Source organism: Nerophis lumbriciformis, linkage group LG25 (assembly GCF_033978685.3).
Source record: "Nerophis lumbriciformis linkage group LG25, RoL_Nlum_v2.1, whole genome shotgun sequence".
Taxonomy (NCBI): Eukaryota; Metazoa; Chordata; class Actinopteri; order Syngnathiformes; family Syngnathidae; genus Nerophis; species Nerophis lumbriciformis.
In genome coordinates, this window is record NC_084572.2 from 34,305,838 (window position 1) to 34,323,285 (window position 17,448).

General features: G+C 43.3%; 1 protein-coding gene across 2 annotated transcripts in view; it reads left to right on the forward strand.

Moving 5' to 3' along the window:
• The window catches only part of nacc1b (nucleus accumbens associated 1, BEN and BTB (POZ) domain containing b), a 52,007-nt gene that overhangs the window by 11,690 nt on the left and 22,869 nt on the right, over positions 1–17,448 (forward strand). For both annotated transcript variants that reach the window (XM_061984256.2, XM_061984257.2), the window contains exon 2: positions 11,629–11,779. In XM_061984256.2, the coding sequence (XP_061840240.1) occupies positions 11,654–11,779 (126 nt within the window). In that variant the 5' untranslated portion in view covers positions 11,629–11,653. The remainder of the gene's footprint in view (positions 1–11,628; positions 11,780–17,448) is intronic.

Here is a 17,448-nt window from a genome sequence, read left to right on the forward strand (position 1 = left end):
AGAAAAGCGCTATACAAGTATAACCCATTTATCATTTATTTATTTATTATGTTCTCCCGAAATGTGTTCGTCATTCTTGTTTGGTGTGGGTTCACAGTGTGGCGCATATTTGTAACAGTGTTAAAGTTGTTTATACGGCCACCCTCAGTGTGACTGACCTGTATGGCTGTTGACCAAGTATGATTTGCATTCACTTGTGTGTGTGAAAAGCCTTAAATATTATGTGACCGGGCCGGCACGCAAAGGCAGTGCCTTTAAGGTTTATTGGCGCTCTGTACTTCTCCCTACGTCCGTGTACCACGTCGTACGGCGGCGTTTTAAAAAGTCATACATTTTACTTTTTGAAACCGATACCGATAATTTCCGATATTACATTTTAAAGCATTTATCGGCTGATAATATCAGCAGTCTGATATTATCGGACTTCTCTTATACAAACTAACAATAACAAACCATAAGACAAACTAGTTGCATACATTCAATGTAACAAAAACATTTGTATTAAAGACAAATTAATTTACATACTATCCAGCTTAGGGATGTCCCGATCCGATATTTGGATCGGATCGGCCGCCGATATTTGCCAAAAAATGCGTATCGGCAAGGCATGGGAAAATGCCGATCCAAATCCAGTTTAAAAAAAAGAACTCCGGTCCGTGTTTTCCAACGCACCGATTTAAATAATACATTCCACTTTTCTGCTGCTCCCTAATTTCCGTTCTGCATTTTCCAGCACACCTTCAACACATCCACAGGTCTGTGGATTCTCACGCAGTTGCTTTTAGCTGCTGGCATTACACGACAGGCTCTTCTCACTCTTTCCTGTGTCTCCCTCTCACAGACAGCGAGCGCACCTTCTTACACACGTCACATACTGTCACATCATACGTCACATACTGTCACGTCATACGTCACATACGTATACGTCCTCTCCCAGCATAGAGGTAGCAGCATGGCTAACGTTAGCTGTGATGCTAGCGCAGCCGTGTGACCAACGTTTCCTGTAAGGTGCGCACCTGTGCATTTGCGCACTGCTCAAGCGTCCACTGCGCATAGCAATTATATGCCACGCACAAAATCAAATAAAAAAAATAAGTGCATTACAATTTTCGACACACTGCCACGACAGAGAAAACAGTTTTCGTCATCATTGTTCAAATATTGTAACGTCTGTCGAGACGCTTATCTCCATTCGGTGCCACACGTCCACACCATCAAAATGCAGAGGCAAACATTTCCAGATCAACACCGTATGAAAAAATTTGTGATTTTTTTAGTTGTGATTTCCTTCTCTGCATGAAAGTTTAAAAGTAGCATATATTAATGCAGTATGAAGAAGAATGTAGACATGCAAGCCTTGAAAGAAAATTTTGAAAATCAAGATTACATTTCCTGCAAATGGGTGCATTTCTACCCTATATTTTAACTTTGGATTTATTCTCATATCAAACTCTTTTGGCTGTCTTTTTGACACTTACATCCGGCGCCCCCCCTCCACACACCGGATTATAAATAATGTAAATAATTCAATGTTATTGTGTGATGACTGTATTATGATGATAGTATATATCTGATAGTATATATCTGTATCATGAATCAATTTAAGTGGACCCCTGGAAAAACTTATTGGGGTGTTACCATTTAGTGGTCAATTGTACGGAATATGTACTTCACTGTGCAACCTACTAATAAAAGTCTCAATCAATCAATCAAAACACATAGAATCATCATACTGCTGTGATTATATGCATCAAGTGTTCATTCAAGGCTAAGGCAAAATATCGAGATATATATTGTGTATCGCAATATGGCCTTAAAATATCGCAATATTAAAAAAAGGCCATATCGCCCAGCCCTAGTTTCAATGATGCCATTTCTGTTTGTCATGTATAATTTTGTCTATTTTGTGTTTATCCTTGACTAAACAGGTCAGTTTCTTGTTACCAACCATTGTGTATTATTCAAACTCCCCTAATTCAGCTGGCTAGTTGTTATCAAGAGTACTAAAACCCTTTTCAACATGATTCTGACAACTAAGTAGGCTAAATAACTTTAAACTTTAATACATGCTCGGATAGGCCCGTATCGGTCAGTATCGGTATCGGATCGGAAGTGCAAAAACAATATCGGTATCGGATCGGAAGTGCAAAAACCTGGATCGGGACATCCCTGATCCAGCTTAATAATGGCGGTTAAGTAACCCCAATGAGCGTTTTTAAGTACAAACCGCCCCACAAAAGTTGATGGAACTTCAAAAAACTGACCGTGGAACTTCTGGAGGAACTGCTTCTTAATGGAGTCATGTTGGTAGAAACACAGAAGGGTTATTCAAAAGGGCAGGGAGTTGGAAACGGTTCTGCCGTGTAGTTCAGTAAACAAAAGGTGAGAAACATCAAATAAAACAAACCCTTGCAAACTTCATTTTTCTGATTGCAGCCCCCAGTGGAGGAGCATTGGTGTGCAGTGCAGTGCAGAGCCACCTAGGTAGACCTTATCCTTCACATAGCAAGCAGGGCTGCTAACAAACATTAAAAGCACCAACGCAGGCAGAATGTGTGAAGACAGGAAGCTGTAAAATGGAAATTAATAGTTTCATTGCAATATGCGAGAGCTATAAATAGGCCGTGTTTATTCTCTTATTTCCATTTGCCTTCCATCCATCATAACTAATTAGCTGCTGCAAAGCCAACAAATTCATGATGACAAAGTGCCAATGGCCCCTCCGTCCTCGACGCGGCACTCATGTGGGAGCCAGACAACAAGTCCGGCCCTCGTTCAGCTCGCTTCTGCCAGCCCAGTCACATTCTTTAATGAGGAGTTTGAGGGTGAATTCTTAAACAGCGGTGGAGCTTTTTTGGCAGCCGAGGTCTGTCAACGCCGTGCGCATCCTAAATGAGCACCTCTGCCATTTTGGTCCCTTAGCAGCAATAATTCACATACATCATATTGTTTGCATTGCATTCAGGGAAAAAACACCAAGCATTCACACTAACACAGAAAAGGTCTTTAAGCATTTTTGTAGAAAAATATCAAAGGATTTGTGCGACCGTTTTAGTCTTCTTAACTTTTCAAACTGGCTAAAACCATACCTGTCAAGCGTTGACAGGCGATGCGTCGTGGAAGATTGTTGTTGTGATTTTGAGGATGCAGCCGAACGAGGTAGCAGCGTGTGGTAAAAAAAAGGGGTATTTATTAATAAACAAACAAAAAGCGAGAGCAACGGGAAAGTGCTCTGCCCGGACAGACTTTGAAAGAAAACAAATCAAAACAAGGGGGAACTCACAAGAAATGGGGAGCAGACGGCGTCCACAAAGCAGGGCAAATTTGGGCTTACCCTGAAAAGGATCTTCTGTAGTCCAGTGAACCGATAACAACAATGTCCCGACAACGAAGCAAGCGAAAGGATTAAATAGTCTTGGTTGCAAACTGAAAACAGGTGAGGGGAAATGCGCCGGGACGGAAGTGAAGCAGCTACTAAGGGTGTAACGGTACACAAACATTTTGGTCCGGTACGTACTTTGGTTTAGAGGTCACGGTTCGGTTCATTTTCGGTACAGTAAGAAAACAACAAAATATACATTTTCTTTTTATTTATTTACCAAAATTTGTAAACAATGGCTTTATCCTTTTAACATTGCTTTAAAATAGCTCTGTGTGTGTCATGTCTATTGATCATGTTTTTGTTTTAGTCATGTTCGGTTTTGTTTTTGGACTCTTTGTGCACTCTTGTTTGTTTTGCCACCATAGCAACCCATTAGTTTTCACCTGTCATGTCACGCACCTGTCTCACGCTTTGCACTCGCACACCTGTCACTAATCATGTCACTGCTATTTAAGACTGTTTATTATCTATCCATCCATACTACCTCTGCTACCCATGAGATTCCCGTTTATTATAGTTCATGCTTCATGCCATGCCACAGTAAGTGTTTTTGTTTCATGTTCATAGTTAATTGCCTTTGTGCTAGTCTTTTGTTTTCATTAGTCAAGTTTGTTCTCCGCCATTGTGCTCGCCTTTTGTTTGCTTCCTTTTTTGTAGTTTGTTAGTGTTATTAATAAATATGTACTTACATTCACGTCTTGCCCGCGCCAACTTTCCTTTGCATTCCGGGAAAACAAATCCCAAGGACCTCGTATTGACAGTGTGTGATGGATATGAGCCACCACGAGGCTGATGAGTGCAACAGCAGGCAGTCATGAATGCTAAAGATAACAATAACATACATAAACACACAGGGTCCATTGCCAGGGTTAATGCAGTCAACATATATAAAATAAAAACTAAATAAGATAAGGCTCAGAATTGGTTTCTTAACAAAACCTTTCTACATATAAAGTGCAACATTTCCACATATAAAGTGCAACATTAAACTGCTTCAAGTTGTTGCTCAGATTAAATAAAATGACAAAACTTTTCTTCTACATACAAAAAGTGCAACATTAAACAGTTTCAAGTCAACTCAGCCTCAGATTAACTTTTCTTTTCCCCCCCAGCCTTTAAACCTGGTGACCTTCACTCAATCTTCATGTTTTTTGCCAGAAAACTCAGTTTATCCACATTGTCTGCAGAAAGAGCAGACCTGCTTGCAGTTACAATGTCTCCAGCTGTGGAAAATACCCTTTCGCGGGGCAAGGAGGTAGCAGGTATGGCAAGGTAGTGCCTGGCTAACTTGGCAGTAAGAGGATATATGGGCTCATTGTTCTTCCACCATAGAAGTGGGTCAAAATCTAGTTTTTAATGCAATATGGTCTTAAATCTGCTGCTATAAAAACACCAATGGCATTTCTTATTGCTTTAGCCCTGCCTGACTCGCCGAGGAGACGCTGCTTGAATGCGGTGTTTGCACGACGCTAGTCTTTCTCTTCGTTGAAGCGATGTTATCCATTGTTGTATCGCACCGCGAAGCCGAAATGTTCCCAAACGGGAGATCTTAACGAGGCAGGAGGGTCTTCCAGCTCTGGCTTTTGCATGTTGTAGTAGCCCGGTCGTTGCTAGCATGCCGTGTGTTGTGCCTCTGTGTGCATTGTTTACACAACGTGCGGTGCGCTACTTAATATGTCCGTGTGGAAACTCGCTCGGTACACCTCCGTTCCGAACCGAACCCCCGTACCGAAACGGTTCAATACAAATACACGTACCGTTACAACCTTAGTATTTATCAATAAACAAACAAAAAGCGAGAGCAACGGGAAAGTGCTCTGCCCGGACAGACTTTGAAAGAAAACAAATCAAAACAAACTGAAACCCAGCTAAACACTCACGGGAAATGGGGAGCAGACGGCGTCCACAAAGTAGGGCATATTTGGCTTACCCTGAAAAGGATCTTCTGTTGTCCAGTGAACAGATAACAGCAACAATGTCCCAAGAACAAAGGTAGCGAAAGGATCAACTTCAATAGTCTTGGTTGCAAACTGAAAACAGGTGAGGGGAAATGCTCCGGGACGGAAGTGAAGCAGCAACACTAACAAAACCGGAAGATCCGCCAAAATAAAAGCACAGGACAGGGACTAAAGCACTAAACACCTCAGAACACTAACAAAACGCAACATAAAAGATGACAATACCATGTACAATCCCTGGAAAAAAAATATGGACACAGCACACGGAGGATTAAGGCTGGGCCGATAACAAATCTTGCTTGAGGATATGTTAACCTACGAATTACTGCTGCTAAATGATATTATTGCCATTATTTTTAAGAGACCAAATTAACCATTGATATAATGATAATACATAATAATAATGCATGCCTATCCACTGCTGCTGCTCACTGCTCCCCTCACCTCCTAGAGGTTGATCAAGGGTGATGGGTCAAATGCAGAGAATAATTTCGCCACACATAGTGTGTGTGTGACAATCATTGGTACTTTAACAAACTTTTTTTTTAACTTTCTGGTCTTAGGAAACTTTGTTCTCTCCATGTGGAGGAGCAGCGGCTTTACTCTGAGTTCCTACCGGATGACAGAGCTTCTCACCCTATCTCTAAGGGAGAGCCCCGCCACCCGGCGGAGGAAACTCATTTCGGCCGCTTGTACCCGTGATCTTGTCCTTTCGGTCATAACCCAAAGCTCATGACCATAGGTGAGGATGGGAACGTAGATCGACCGCTAAATTGAGAGCTTTGCCTTCCGGCTCAGCTCCTTCTTCACCACAACGGATCGATACAGCGTCCGCATTACTGAAGACGCCGCACCGATCCGCCTGCCGATCTCACGATCCACTCTTCCCTCACTCGTGAACAAGACTCCGAGGTACTTGAACTCCTCCACTTGGGGCAGGGTCTCCTCCCCAACCCGGAGATGGCACTCCACCCTTTTCCGGGCTCGCACTTGGAGGTGCTGATTCTCATCCCGGTTAGGGTTAGGCCAGGGGTCGGCAACCTTTACCAGTCAAAGAGCCATTTTGACCAGTTTCACAAATTATAGAAAACAATGGGAGCCGCAAAATTTTTGGGAAATTTTAAATGAAATAACACTACATACACATTTTTTTTTTGCTTTGTGCTATGTATAAACCAGGGGTCTCAGACACGCTGTCCACACCTTAATATGAAATTTGGAAGCTGGTGCGGCACGCGGGTTTTAAAGGAATGGCGCTTGTCAGCGTCATGCGTGCCGTGATGATACAGCATATAGCACCCACTACAGTCAGCGTGCCTGATCAGCCACACGTTGTCTGGGGCTTCCGCTTGCTCACGTAGGTGACAGCAAGGCATACTTACTCAACAACCACACAGGTTACACTGACGGTGGTCATACAAAACAACTTTAACATTCTTACTAATAATGCGCCACACTTTGAACCCACACCAAACAAGAATGACAAACAAATTTCGGGAGAACATCTGCACCGAAACACAACATAAACACAACAGGACAAATACCCAGAATCCCATGCAGCCCTAACTCTTCCGGGATACATTATACACCCCCGTTACCAAACCCCGCCCACCTCAACCGACGCACAGAGGGGGGGGGGGGGGGGGGGGGGTTTGATGTGTGAGGGAGTAGGGTTGGGGTGGGGGGCGGGGTTTGGTGGTAGCAGGGGTGTATAATGTAGCCCAGAAGAGTCAGGGCTGCATGGGATTCTGGGTGTTTGTTCTGTTGTATTTATGTTGTGTTAAGGTGCAGATGTTCTCCCGAAATGTGTTTGTCATTCTTGTTTGGTTTTGGTTCAAAGTGTGGCGCATTATTAGTAAGAGTGTTAAAGTTGTTTTGTATGACCACCGTCAGTGTAACCTGTGTGGCTGTTGAGCAAGTATGCCTTGCTGTCACGTACGTGTGCAAGCCGAAAATGCATATCGTATAACAAGTGTTGGGCTGGCACGCTGTTAAAACAGATTGGAGAGGGCGCCACATCTTGTACCATCATGGCACGCCCTTATTATAGCCGTAAGGGTGAAAATCGGGTGAATATTAATACCGGGAGTTTTCTGCGAGAGGCACTGAAATCCGGAAGTCTCACGGGAAAATTGGGGGGTTTAGCAAGCAAGCTGCTGAGCCGCATCAGAGTGATCAAAGAGCCGCATGCGGCTCCGGAGCCGCGGGTTGCCGACCCCTGGGTTAGACGTTAGGGTTAGAGGAGCCAGATGAGGTGGATCGGGCATCTGGTCAGGATGCCCTAGGGAGGAAATGCCTCCCTTCGGGAGGTGTTTAGGGCACGTCCGACCGGTAGGAGGCCACGTTGGGAAGACTATGTTTCCCGGCTGGCCTGGGAACACCTCAGGATCCCCAGGGAAGAGCTGGACGAAGTGGCTGGGGAGAGGGAAATCTGGGCTTGATGGATAGATGGATGGTCTTAGGGAACACTAAAAGAAATCAAGAATATAAATTGTGGTAGTTAGTAACAGTTTCCTTTTTAGATCAAGCGGATGATGGAATCACTCAATTTTGACAACAAAGTATGGAATCGCCCTGTAAAATTTCAACTTCAGCTTGGATCTGTTCATTAGTCCGCAGTTAAAAAGGGAGATTACGTGCCTTGAGCATCTGTTGCACCAGGTGGACTGACATGAATCATGGCTGCAACACGAGAGATGTCAATTGAAACGAAGGAGAGAATTGTCTGACTTCTTCAACAATCAACAAGAGATGTTGATTGTTCACAGTCTGCTGTGTGTAAAATGTGGACTAAGTACAAACAACATGGGGAGGTTGTAAAAGGCAAGCATACTGGTAGGCCAAGGATCACATCGGAAAACATTCAAGCAATATGTCTTGAAAACAGTACAATTGAGCAGAAACTGGAGTCACCATCTGTGACCCAACTGTAAGAGAGCGCCTCAAAGCAGAAAGCTGTCATTAACATCCAAACACAAAAAACAAACAATGTTCCAATGGGCTAAGGAAATCAATGGTGGACTATGGATAACTGGAGGAAAGTCATTTTGTTTGGTGTTGGTTCCAAAGAGATTTATGAAGACGACTGCCTGAAGAAAACATGCACATTTCCACAGTCTTTGATGATATGGGTCGACATGTCAGGTAATGATGGCTGTTATTACATCTTCAATAAGTGCACACGTTTACTTTGTGTCTCTTTTTCCATCAATGGAAAAGATGTTTGGGGATAATGACATCATTTTTTCAAGATGATAATGCATCTTCGCGAGGCTTTGGTAGAAATTGAAGAAAATGGTGGATGACAAGACTCCAACCTGCCATGCTGATCTGACAACAGCAATCAGAAAAAGAGTACTGTTTGTTTGTCTCGTTATAAGTCCATGCCTCGGAGACTGCAAGCCGTTATAAAAGCCAGAGGTGGTGCAACAAAGTACTAGTGGTTTGCTGGAGTGTTTTTTTTTTACGATTCCATAGTTCTTAGAATTCAGTGATTCCATAATGCAGTGTTTTTCAACCTTTTTGGAGCCGAGGCACATTTTTTTCATTGAAAAAATCCAAAGGCACACCAGCAGAAATCATTCTAATATGAAACTCCATATTGAGGATAAAAAGTCGTCGGAGGATATGACTTTAAACCAGGGGTCGGCAACCCACGGCTCTCGAGCCGCATGCGGCTCTTTAGCGCCGCCCTAGGGGCTCTCTGGAGCTTTTTCAAAAATGTATGAAAAATGGAAAGAGGGGAAAAATATATATTTTTTGTTTTAATATGGTTTCTGTAGGATGACAAACATGACACAAACCTCCCTAATTGTTATAAAGCACACTGTTTATATTAAACATGCTTCACTGATTCGAGTATTTGGCGAGCGCCGTTTTGTCCTACTAATTTTGGCGGTCCTTGACCTCACCGTAGTTTGTTTACATGTATAACCTTCTCCGACTTTCTAGGACGTGTTTTATGCCACATCTTTTTCTGTCTCATTTTGTCCACCAAGCTTTTAACGTTGTGCATGAACCCACAAAGGTGAGTTTTGTTGATGTTATTGACTTGTGTGGAGTGCTAATCAGGGATATTTGGTCACTGCATGACTGCAAGCTAATCGATGCTAACATGCTATTTATGCTAGCTATATGTACATATTGCATCATTATGCCTCATTTGTAGCTATATTTGAGCTCATTTAGTTTCCTTTAAGTCATCTTAATTCAATTTATATCTCATGACACACTATCTGTATGTAATATGGCTTTTACTTTTTTGTGGCTCCAGACAGATATGTTTTTGTATTTTTGGTCCAATATGGCTCTTTCAACATTTTGGGTTGCCGACCCCTGCTTTAAACCATAACCAAGCATGCAACACTATAGCTCTTGTCTCAAAGTAAGTGTACTGTCACCACCTGTCACATCACCCCCTGACTTATTTGGAGTTTTTCCGCTGTTTTCCTGTGTGTAGTGTTTTAGTTCTTGTCTTGCACTCCTATTTTGGTGGCTTTTCCGGTTTTGGTGGTATTTTCCTGTAGCAGTTTCATGTCTTCCTTTAAGCTGCTTTGTTTTAGCAAACAAGAATATTTCAGTTGTTTTTATCCTTCTTTGTGGGGACATTGTCGATCGTCACGTCATGTCATGTACGGATGTACTTTGTGGACGCCGTCTGCTCCACAGTAAGTCTTTGCTGTCGTCCAGCATTCTGTTTTTTTTCACTTTGTCACTAGTTCAGTTGTAGTTTGGTTCTGCATAGCCTTCTGTAAGCTTCAATGCCTTTTTTTTAGAGGCACTCACCTTTTGTTCATTTTTCAGTTTAAGCATTAGACACCATTTTACCTGCACACTGCCTCCCGCTGTCGTCTGCATATTGTGATCACGACAAAGCAATTAGCTACCTGTTGCCACCTACTGATATGGAAGAGTATTACACGGTTACTCTGCCGAGCACCGACACTCAACAACAACACATCATTGGCAGACTATAATTACTGGTTTGCAAAAAATATTTTTTACCCCAAATAGGTGAAATTAGATCATCTCCCACGGCACACTAGTAGCTTGTTCTAAAATGAAACTGGTACTACCATTATTTATTTACCTGATCTCTTTTCGTGTTTCTTAAAGCCAGAACGTTGCCATTTGAAATTACTATAGTTTTGTCACATCTGCAAAATAAACTGAATGAACATCCTCCAAGTCTGCCAATTCTATCCGTTTTGTACATATGCTAAAAGAATTATACAGTTGAACCTGTTTAAGTCAGCCTTGTTTACCGTATGTCAACAGCCTGTAAACACAACTCCTCCAGGCGCAAAGTTGAAAAGCCAGCATGTGTGATGGTATGGGGGTGTATTAGTGCCCAAGGCATGGGTAACTTACACATCTGTGAAGGCGCCATTAATGCTGAAAGGTACATACAGGTTTTGGAGCAACATATGTTGCCATCCAAGCAACGTTACCTTGGACGCCCCTGCTTATTTCAGCAAGACAATGCCAAGCCACGTGTTACATCAACATGGCTTCATAGTAAAAGAGTGCGGGTACTAGACTGGCATGTGTGGCGCATTATGAAGCCTAAAATACCACAACGGAGACCCCCGGACTGTTGAACAACTTAAGCTGTACATCAAGCAAGAATGGGAAAGAATTCCACCTGAAAAGCTTCAAAAATGTGTCTCCTCAGTTCCCAAACGTTTACTGAGTGTTGTTAAAAGGAAAGGCCATGTAACACAGTGGTAAAAATTCCCCCGTGACAACTTTTTTGCAATGTGTTGCTGCCATTAAATTCTAAGTTAATGATTATTTGCCAAGAAAAAATGTAGTTTCTCAGTGTGAACATGAAATATCTTGTCTTTGCAGTCTATTCAACTGAATATAAGTTGAAAAGGATTTGCAAATCATTGTGTTCTGTTTTTATCTACGAATTACACAACATTCCAACTTCACTGCTTTTGGGTTTTGTACTCGGAATCTAGTAAAGGACAGATCATTTTTTTCTGTCGGGTTGACTGCCGGTCCACTTTTGATCACAGCTTTTTGTGATGCGCTGCTGTGACGTCGAAATAGACGCCTTATATAAGTGACTTTGTTTTGACCGAGCGGTGGGAAAGAAAAGTGGGCCAGAAAACATCCAGACACTCAGTTTGAAGTGGTGCGGGAAAGTAAAAAAAAAAAAAAAAATTGACTACGTTCGGAGGTTTGTGGGTAGGAAGTCGGGGTGGGGGGGGGTGTTGAAATGAGGTTGTTTTAGTGAACATTCAAGTCATGTGTTTTTGTGTGGTGGTGGGCCCCTCACAGACCCGGTGGTGCTGGGCACAGCATTATGGCTCAGACGCTACAGATGGCGATCCCCAACTTTGGCAACAACGTCCTGGAGTGTCTGAATGAGCAGCGTCTGCAGGGCCTCTACTGTGACGTCTCTGTGGTGGTCAAGGGACACGCCTTTAAGGTGAGATACCTTCCTTTTCATCTCCAGAGCCAATAGAACGCCTTTCTTCAATCAAGTACCGCATTTTTTTCTTTAATTTTCTCAAAAATGGACTGTGCGCCTTATAACCCGGTGCGCCTAATGTACGGCTTATTTCTGGTTGTGCTTACCGACCTTAAAACATTTTAATTTGGGACATGGTGGAGCCTAAGCAGAGTTTCTTTTCATGGTAGCGGGGGGTGTATATTGTAGCGTCCCGGAAGAGTTAGTGCTGCAAGGGGTTCGTTGTATGGGGCTTCTGCTTGCACACATAGGTGACAGCAAGGCATACTTGGTCAACAACCACACAGGTCACACTGAGGGTGGCGGTATATAAAACTTTAACACTCTTACTAATAATGTGCCACACTGTGAACCCGCACCAAACAAGAATGACAAACACATTTCGGGAGAACATCCGCACCGTAACACAACATAAACACAACAGAACAAATACCCAGAATCCCATGCAGCCCTAACTCTTCCGGGCTACATTATACACCCCCGCTACCAAACCCCGCCCACCGTAACCGACGCACGGAGGGGGGGGGTTGGTGGTAGCAGGGGTGTATAATTTAGCCCGGAAGAGTCAGGGCACTGCCTTTGCGTGCCGGCCCAGTCACATAATATCTACGGCTTTTCACACACACAAGTGAATGCCATGCATACTTGGTCAACAGCCATACAGGTCACACTGAGGGTGGCCGTATAAACAACTTTAACACTGTTACAAATATGCGCCACACTGTGAACCCACACCAAACAAGAATGACGAACACATTTCGGGAGAACATCCACACCGTAACACAACATATACACAACAGAACAAATACCCAGAACCCCTTGCAGCACTAACTCTTCCGGGATGCTACAATATACACCCCCCAACCCCGCCCACCGTAACCGACGCACGGAGGGGGGGGGGGGTTTGGTGGTAGCAGGGGTGTATAATTTAGCCCGGAAGAGTCAGGGCTGCATGGGATTCTGGGTATTTGTTCTGTTGTGTTTATGTTGTGTTACGGTGCGGATGTTCTCCCGAAATGTGTTTGTCATTCTTGTTTGGTGTGGGTTCACAGTGTGGCGCATATTTGTAACAGTGTTAAAGTTGTTTATACGGCCACCCTCAGTGTGCATTCACTTGTGTGTGTGAAAAGCCGTAGATAGGCAGTGCCTTTAAGGTTTATTGGTGCTCTGTACTTCTCCCTACGTCCGTGTACCACTCCGTACAGCGGCGTTTAAAAAAGTCATAAATATTACTTTTTGAAAGCGATACCGATAATTTCCGATATTACATTTTAAAGCATTTATCGGGCGATAATATCGGCAGCCCGATATTATCGGACATCTCTAGTGTGTGGTCGCTCTTCTCATGTGCTGTGAAATAAGTCTGCTTTGGCATCGCTTACCAGAAAAGACCGGTCTCATCACAGTTAAAACTTGCCGTGGTACGAAGCCAGCTTTTGGTGATTATTTCATACTTATGAGCGCCATTAATGTACTCGTCGCAAATCGTCTTTTTGAGACTCGTACCGAGTTAGCAAGATGGACAAAACTTGTCCAAAAAGTGGAAAAACACAGAAAAGGCCGGCAAGCTAAAGTGCTGAGAAGTGATTAGTACCGTATGTTTCGGAGTATAAGTCGCACCGGCCGAAAATGCATATTAAAGACGGGGAAAAACATATATAAGTCGCACTGGAGTATAAGTCGCATTTTTGGGGGAAATTTATTTGATAAAAGCCAACACCAAGAATAGACATTTGAAAGGCAATTTAAAATAAATAAAGTATAGTGAACAACAGGCTGAATAAGTGTACGTTATATGAGGCACAAATAACCAACTGGTATGTTAACGTAACATATGATGGTAAGAGTCCTTCAAATAACTATAACATATAGAACATGCTAGACCTAAGGTCGGCAACCCGCGGCTCCGGGCTAAATTATACACCCCTGCTACCACCAAACCCCGCCCCCCCCCTCCGTGCGTCGGTTGAGGTGGGCGGAGTTTGGTAGCGGAGGTGTATAATGTAGCCCGGAAAAGTTAGGGCTGCATGGGATTCTGGGTATTTGTTCTGTTGTGTTTATGTTGTGTTACGGTGCAGATGTTCTCCCGAAATGTGTTTGTCATTCTTGTTTGGTGTGGGTTCACAGTGTGGCACATTATTAGTAAGAGTGTTAAAGTTTTTTATACCGCCACCGTCAGTGTGACCTGTGTGGTTGTTGACCAAGTATGCCTTGCTGTCACCTACGTGTGCAAGCAGACGCCCCATACAACGTGTGGCCAGGCCGGCATGCTGGTTGTAGTGGGCGCTAAATGCTGTACCATCACAGCACGCTCGAGAGAATAGTTGCCCTGAAATTCGTAGTCTGCCGGAAAAATCGGGAGGGTTGACCAGGATGCCGCTGTCAAGCGCCATTCATATAATACTTGCGGGCCGTACTAACATTCAATTTTCATATTAAAGGTGTGGGCCCTTGGTTTATACATAGCACAAAGCAAAAAAACAACTTTGTATGCAGTGTTATTTCATTTTAAATTTCAAAAGATTTTTGTGGCTCCCATTATCTTTATTTGTGAAACTGGTCAAAATGGCTCTTTGAGTGGTAAAGGTTGCCGACCCCTGTGCTATACGTTTACCAAACAATCTGTCACTCCTAATCGCTAAATCCCATGAAATCTTATACGTCTAGTCCAGGGGTCGGCAACCTTTACCAGTCAAAGAGCCATTTTGACCAGTTTTGCAAATTATAGACAACAATGGGAGCCGCAAATTTTTTGAAATTTTAAATGAATTAATTTTTGTTTTTTGCTTTGTGCTATGTATAAACTAGGGGTCTCAGACACGCTGCCCACACCTTTATATGGAATTTGAAAGCCGGTGCAGCACGCAGGTTTTAAATGAATGGCGCTTGTCAGCGTCATGCGTGCCGTAATTGTACAGCATATAACGCCCACTACAACCAGAGTGCCTGATCAGCCACACGTTGTATGGTGATTCCGTAGGTGACAGCAAGGCATACTTGGTCAACAACCACACAGGTCACACTGACGGTGGCGGTATAAAAAAAACTGTAACACTCTTAAAAATAATGCGCCACACTGTGAACCCACACCAAACAAGAATGACAAACACATTTCGGGAGAACATCTGCACCTTAACACAACATAAACACAACAGGACAAATACCCAGAATCCCATGCAGCCCTAACTCTTCCGGGATACATTATACACCCCCGCTACCAAACCCCGCCCACCTCAACCGACGCACAGAGGGGGGGGGGTTGGTGGTAGCAGGGGTGTATAATGTAGCCCGGAAGAGTCAGGGCTGCATGGGATTCTGGGTGTTTGTTCTGTTGTGTTTATGTTGTGTTAAGGTGCAGATGTTCTCCCGAAATGTGTTTGTCATTCTTGTTTGGTTTTGGTTCAAAGTGTGGCGCATTATTAGTAAGAGTGTTAAAGTTGTTTTACATGGTCACCGTCAGTGTAACCTGTGTGGCTGTTGACCAAGTATGCCTTGCTGTCACGTACGTGTGCAAGCAGAAGATGTATACAATAATAGGCTGGGCTGGCATGCTGTTTGTGGAGGGCATTAAATGCTGTACCATCATGGCACGCCCTTACTATTATTATTGAAAGGGTGAAAATCGGAGAATATTAATCCCGGGAGTTTTCTGCGAGAGGTGCCGAAAACCGGAAGTTTCCCGGGAAAATCGGGGGGGTCGGCAAGCATGCACCTGAGCCGCATCAGAGTGATCAAAGAGCCGCATGCGGCTCCGGAGCCGCGGGTTGCCGACCCCTGGTATAGCATGTTCTATATGTTATAGTTATTTGAATGACTCTTACCATCATATGTTACGTTAACATACCAGTTGGTTATTTATGCCTCATATAACGTACACTTATTCAGCCTGTTGTTCACTATTCTTTATTTATTTTAAATTGCCTTTCAAATGTCTATTCTTGGTGTTGGGTTTTATCAAATACATTTCCCCCAAAAATGCGACTTATACTCCAGTGCGACTTATATATGTTTTTTTCCTTCTTTAATATGCATTTTCGGCCGGTGCGACTTATACTCCGAAACATACGGTAATAATCACTTCTCAACACTTTAGCTTGCCGGCCTTTTCTGTGTTTTTCCACCTTTTGGACAAGTTTTGTCCATCTTGCTAACTCGGTATGCATGGGATTCTGGGAATTTGTTCTGTTGTGTTTATGTTGTGTTAAGGTGCAGATGTTCTCCCGAAATGTGTTTGTCATTCTTGTTTGGTTTTGGTTCAAAGTGTGGCGCATTATTAGTAGGAGTGTTAAAGTTGTTTTATATGGTCACCGTCAGTGTAACCTGTGTGGCTGTTGACCAAGTATGCCTTGCTGTCACATACGTGTGCAAGCAGAAGATGTATATTGTATATCAAGTGGTTGGGCTGGCACGCCGTTAATACAGATTGTAGAGGGCGCCAAATGTTGCACCATCACGGCACGCCCTTATTATAGCTGCAAGGGTGAAAATCGGTGAATATTAATCCCGGGAGTTTTCTGCGAGAGGCACTGAAATCCGGAAGTTTCACGGGAAAATTGGGGGGTTCAGCAAGTAAGCTGCTGAGCCGCATCAGAGTGATCAAAGAGCCGCGGGTTGCCGACCCCTGGTCTAGTCTCTTACGTGAATGAGCTAAATAATATTTGATATTTTACGGTAATGTGTTAATAATTTCACACATAAGTCGCTCCTGAGTATAAAAAAACAGCGACTTATAGTTTGAAAAATACGGTAGTAGTGTCCTGTGCAGGAAGTGACATGGACGGCTTCGCTTTCCCCAAAAATGCTGTCCCCTGCTTTTTGCCTGCAGGCGGGTTACAAAATGAATGAAGGAATGAAGTGTTGGTACACAGAGACATGGCTCGCAAACGGAGGCGTATTTGGCTCAATCTACAAGTTCTTAAAGGGGAACATTATCACAATTTCAGAATGGTTAAAACCATTAAAAATCAGTTCCCAGTGGCTTATTATATTTTTCAAAGTTTTTTTAAAAATTTTACCCATCACGCAATATCCTTAAAAAAAGCTTCAAAGTGCCTGATTTTAACCATCGTTATAAACACCCGTCCATTTTCCTGTGACGTCACATAGTGAAGCCAACACAAACAAACATGGCGGAAAGAACAGCAAGCTATAGCGACATTAGCTCGGATTCAGACTCGGATTTCAGCGGCTTAAGCGATTCAACAGATTACGCATGTATTGAAACGGATGGTTGTAGTGTGGAGGCAGGTAGCGAAAACGAAATTGAAGAAGAAACTGAAGCTATTGAGCCATATCGGTTTGAACCGTATGCAAGCGAAACCGAGGAAAACGACACGACAGCCAGCGACACGGGAGAAAGCGAGGACGAATTCGGCGATCGCCTTCTAACCGACGATTGGTATGTGTTTGTTTGGCATTAAAGGAAACTAACAACTATGAACTAGGTTTACAGCATATGAAATACATTTGGCAACAACATGCACTTTGACTGTGCAGACAGCCCAATTTTCATCAATTAATATATTCTGTAGACATACCCTCATCCGCTGATCTGTCCAGTTTTGGAGTTGATGTCAGCAGGCCAGGGAAGCTAGGGTCGATATTCTTCTCTTGATCATCTTCGGTGG